The sequence below is a fragment of the Triticum dicoccoides genome, chromosome 3B (genome assembly GCF_002162155.2).
Source record: "Triticum dicoccoides isolate Atlit2015 ecotype Zavitan chromosome 3B, WEW_v2.0, whole genome shotgun sequence".
Classification (NCBI taxonomy): domain Eukaryota; kingdom Viridiplantae; phylum Streptophyta; class Magnoliopsida; order Poales; family Poaceae; genus Triticum; species Triticum dicoccoides.
Window position 1 is genome coordinate 745,508,122 of NC_041385.1, and position 5,659 is coordinate 745,513,780.

Genomic DNA, 5,659 nt, shown 5'->3' on the forward strand with positions numbered 1-5,659 from the left:
CCAAATCCAAGGACACCTGGGTGAGGAGGGTTTGGAGCACCAGCGAAAGGCGGTGGCATGTTGATCATAGGATAGTTTACATGTGAAGGAAACATTGGGAAATATGGCTTTCCTCCTATAGGAACGACAGAAACTGTCATAATTGCATCGGTAGAAGGTGGCGGTAGTAGTGGTGGGATTGGGGTGACATTGAAGGTGGAAACTGTGGTAGGTTAGACTCGTGTGATGGTGGATACCGAGGAGGCAGTTGTGGCATGTTTAAATGGCACAGATATTGACGAATTGTCAGACATAGGTGCAAATTTTCATGACGAAAAAATTTCCCCGTGTTCTGTATAAAAAAAATAATGGTCGTCAATGCTTTCAAAAGTAGTCTTTTATGAGCATCATTTTTTTCTCTTTTTGCCCAGAGCATTTAGGAATATATTGTCTTCACGAAAATTTGTACATATGTAGACAGTTCGTCCATTCGTCAATAAAAACATCTGATTTTTATCTATTTATTTTACTATCTTTTTTATATTACTCTTCATGAGGGGGCATTTGAGCTCGCGAGGAGAAATTCATGTCCTACCTCCTCAGCCTAGTTGTGGTGTTTCCTTTCCTCACATCATAATCCATCCACCTTTGTCTTAGACCATGTCTTGTTCTTTCCATGATTCCATCCATGGGACCGTTCCACTTTGATTCTGTAAATTGTTTTCATGCTTAGTTGATGTTTAACTATGATTGATGTGTAGATTCGATCATTATTTTAGATAAATCAACAAATTTGTTATTGGAATTTGAACACAAATAAAAAAGACATAATGAAAACAATTCTTCACAAAAATTGTTACGCACAAGTTAGAATGCCAAGTGCGATATACAAACTCTAGACATGGGGAAATTAATTAAGAAAAGTAGCATATCATTGCGCTATGCGAGATGATGCTTCATGGTGAGAAATTTGAAGCATTTTTATAAGAAAAGTCATATTTTTTGAAATAATTTAAGTGAAATACAAATATTGTATTAACTCCTAAAAAATAAACAAAAATTTGAGAAATTTCATTATAATTTAAATAATAGTTAGAAGTTGTTATGTAGACATGAAGGAATTTTAGAGAGCTAAAATATTCAAGAACTAATTATATATTTTACTGCAGTGTTGGTTCTTCTTATCCAATAATCTTCTCCATAATTAACAATGAAATATTTGTACTAAACTTTTTTATATTTTTTAATTCGTATCATATGTATCGATACATGCTTGAACATATGATTTTAACTCGAACTTCTTATTGTGAGTAAGACGAAATTGGGCATGTAACTATGCTGCTAAATTTCATATGAAATGGTTTGTTATACGCTTATAATGAATATTGTTGCAAGCACATGTGAGCAAAACTATAACTGTATACACATGTTGGAGTTGGTTATTTTTCTTATAAAAAGTTATACATAATAAAACTTCGGTTAAATTGAATAAAATTTTCCTGCAGTTGCCGGCTTCAAGATTCTTTTGAAGTTAGGTGTATAATATCATGTCTATAGGCATCCACATCCATTTCAACATCCTCCCAAATATCTTAGTAGATTATTCTACAACATGGGAGTTTAAGAAGTACCATGAGCGAGCCTTCGAGTGTGCGGTTGTCTAGACAGACATACTTGAATAGAGAATAATGTATGTGATGTATGAGGAGAACGTATTTTGTGCACCCATTGCATCCAATGTTGAAAACATTACCTAAAGCCCATATACATGACACCCGACTATTGTGACAAAAGTTCAATTCAAAAATCAAGTCATACCGAGAGAAACAAAAGATAAACTATGATGTGGATTGGAGTTTTTTTTCCCGAAAAGGATCATATGTATTCTAAAGATTCAACAGAAGTACAAAGCACCCCAAACATAATAAAAAATACATCGAGGTCCATGGACCATCGGACGACCATCATTGGCGTCAGAACGATCCGCCGATGTGCAGTTGTCCTCACACTCATACCGGATCCGGCATGACCTTGTCGATGACAGCCAGGAAGTCTTCGTGCACGCGCCTATAAGGACCGGTGCCCCTGAGCCGCAATCGTTGCAGCTGAATCGTTGAATCGATCTGGAGAACCTGACACCAAATCTCGTCGTTGTGTATGCACGACGAGAAACCCTAACCTTGCCGCCCCAAGAGCTAGCAGGAATCTACGTCAACTTCGGGATAGTTAGAGCCCGGAAGACTGAATCGAAGAAGTGTCATCATTCATCTGAGCGTCGCCCCTGCGAAGACTAAAACCTACCTATCTATGCCGAAGTCGGGGCACTAGGAATCCCCTCCCCGCCACCACTAGAGCGGCAGGCATAGGGGGGATGAATCCATGGGCTTGCTGGTGAAAATCAAGTGGAGGTAGATTTTCTCTAGTCGCCTTGTGTGGATAGGAGTTAACTCCAATTTCGTTGTGAATTGGACGCCTTGGCAGTATGATAGCTGAATTTGTTGTTTTCATTTTCTTGGGGTGTGATTTAATCCGGATTAAAGTTTTCCCACATAATTTGTGTATATTGTACACGTGTTGTGGAAATATATCAATTTTTTGTGACTCCTATGCAACATTTCCGATATCAAAATTGGGGGGTCATTGTTCTTTCGCCGCCATTTTTTCGATCACATGGACAATAACACTTTGCAAATAATTGTGTTCTCAACTACCGGCCTAGGTCCGTGAGGATCCCAATAGTGAAAATTGGACCTTGAAGCAGGATGCCAACCACATGGAGTTGTTTCCAATAGATTATGCACTGTTTTGTACTCCCTCCGTCCCATAATATAAGAACGTTTTTGACACTAGTGTAGTGTAAAAAATGTTATTATATTTTAGGACGGAGGGAGTAAATGATTACAACCTTTTCTCAATTCACCGGAAACAGAGTTTCTGCCCGAGTAACTGACTTTATGTGGCTTTTTTTTGAGCGGTACTGACTTTATGTGGCTAGCTATTGCGGTTGAGTTTGATGTGTTTGGTTCAGGGGAAATCTGTATGGCACTAAAAGCCTTTCTCTCTCTCAGAAAAAAAGAAGAGAAGCCCAAGTTCGCAAAGAGCATGGTGAAACGGGAATGTATTCCGTGCACCCACACGTGTGGCGCTACTGGTGCACTGGATGGCATAGAATATTTTAAAAATCTGGAAAGAAGGTCTAGCACGTTAACGCAACATCAATGATGTCACAAAATTTCGTATAAAAATTTGAAATATTTTTGAAAATACAAAATGACAAATTTGACATCAGTGTGATAATGGGCCAAATCTAAAGCCCAAGTTATGTTATGCACTATTTAATGTTGAATTTTTCATTTTTGTTTTTCGAGTTACGTTTCAAATTTTGACTTGAAATTTTGTGACAACCTACATTGATGTTATGTGAGTGCTAATTATTTTTTAAAATTTTTAAAACATTTTAAAAGCACGATGTGAGTTCTGTGCACCGGTAGCACCACAAGCTCCGGTGCACCAGATATTTTTCCATGGTGAAACGACATTCGAGGAGCTCTGAACTGAGAGGGATGCATTCGAAGAGCTCTGAACTGAGAGGGATGCATGTAGTCCACATATGAGCTCAAAAGAAAAAGAAAAAACAAAGCAGACATGATTGGGGACAACCATTACCCAGGTGCCTTTTTTCCTGTTTGATTTAAGTCAAATTGGCCCCGGAAATCTTACGGCTCCCGGCCCCGTCCCACCGCTGGGGCTACGTGGAGAAGATGATTGGCGTCTGGGGAAAAAATTCAGGCGCCGGTCACCCAAGTTGCTGCAACTGAAGCTAAGCATTCCTACCACAACAAAGCAGGGAAAAACAATACAATACAGCATAACTAAATGAGCATGCCTACCGCAACTAAGCAGGGAAAAAATATGCAGGACAGCACAACTTCATTCCAGCATGGAAGAAAACTGACAGAACTCAATGTTGAGATACCAGCAACGTTACCTCTCGCACCAAGCACAGGAATTACCTGCACCAAACATGAACATCACAAAAACAGCTATGTATTTCTCTGTCATGATGATGTCACCCAAGTTACCAACAAGCCATGCTAGAAAGCATCTGTCTTTCAGAATTTCTGAGTTTGTCTGGTAGACAGAGACAGAGCAACAGAATCCAAACATGTTGAAATCTATAGTTTTGACTCCATGACCAAGCTCGGAACAACTAGATCAGTTGACTTAACTACCTGTCTGCGCAAGCTAATATCAGGCTAACTGGCTAAAATGTACAACACTGGGACAGCTTTCCAAGCTCCACAACACATTTTACAGTGATGAATCATCACGAACCATATGTCCTTTGAGGATGAAACGAAACCTACGGCAAGTTTTCCAAAGCTCCATGTACCACGATCTCATATGCTGGCTGACTGGCGCTACTAATCTGCAGATAAGGTAACTACTCTCATTTCCTGTTCATTGGTGGGGTGCCGAGGGGAAAGGCGGGCCATAGAAGGGACCCCCAAATCCAAGGAAACCTGGGTGAGGAGGGTTTGGGGCACCAGGGAAAGGCGGTGGCATGTTGATCATGGGATAGTTTACAGGTGGAGGAAACGGTGGGAAATATGGCATTCCTCCCATTGGAAGAGCAGGAACTGGCATAAATGCATCTGTAGAAGGTGGTGGTGGTGGTGGGATTGGGGGCGGCATCGAAGGTGGAAGTGGTGGTGGGCTAGACTCTGGTGATGGAGGATACTGAGGCGGTGGTGGTGGCTGTTCAAATGTATCAGGATACGGGAGTGGGGGTGGCGGTGGGGGTGCTTCAGGCTGAGGAACAGATATACCATTCTCTATCTTCTGCCTCTTAGTAACAGGAGGGTGCCCTTCTATTTTCTGCTCAAAGTTGTCCCTGGTGGCTCGTGAAGAAAAACCGCCGTTGAGGGTCTCAGGCTCACTTCCATCTCCTTCCCGTGAATACATCACTGCAGTCGATCGCCCCTTCTCGACAGAATTAGCATTAGCTGAAACTGGGGGAAAAGTAGCAGGCACTTCAGAGAGACTGGAGTTCTCAACCCCATTAGATGGCTCGTGCCTTGGTACATCTATTCCGAGCTTCTGGCAGAGGTCATTAGCTTTCCTATATCTGACCTGAGCTGCCTGGTAAATAAGGAAAATGTAAGTACACAGTACTGCTATTCAAACAAGGGCACAAGGCCCATGCAAAAACAGCTGCCTCGCAGCAACAATGCAAGCATAAACCATTGTGTACAGCCCTAGTACAAAACATACCAATTTAACCCAACCTCGGGACTTAAACTTTCATTGTTTAATGAGAAAAAACTTGTCTATCAGAAAACATGTAAGATGCCGGATACTTGCAAACGAATATTCTAGTCATACAAGACATGAAAAACATGTAATGACCCATCAGGTAATTCCCCTTTAAGCCTATAAAACACCCAATATATCATTTTTTTACAGGGAAGTGGCTGCTGGAATTTAGGAACCAGAGCATAATAATCTAGTGAACACAACACCTGATGACACAGACATGCATTGATGCGTTTACGTTGTAAAGCATTTCTATTACTTTATGAGGTATACATTTTCATTTCTTTACAAAATACCTTTCAGTGAAGTGTAGTGTAATCAGAATTCTGCAAAACCAGATAATTTAAGGGGTTTAGGGTTTAAA

The 5,659-nt window shown here is 40.6% G+C and overlaps 1 protein-coding gene across 1 annotated transcript in view; it reads right to left on the bottom strand.

Moving 5' to 3' along the window:
• Positions 1–4,010: 4,010 nt before the first annotated feature.
• Positions 4,011–5,659, bottom strand: part of LOC119278214 (formin-like protein 20) — a 10,099-nt gene continuing 8,450 nt past the window's right edge. Inside the window, exon 7 of the mRNA XM_037559571.1 lies at positions 4,011–5,121. Coding sequence (XP_037415468.1) covers positions 4,441–5,121 — 681 coding nt within the window. The 3' untranslated portion in view covers positions 4,011–4,440. The remainder of the gene's footprint in view (positions 5,122–5,659) is intronic.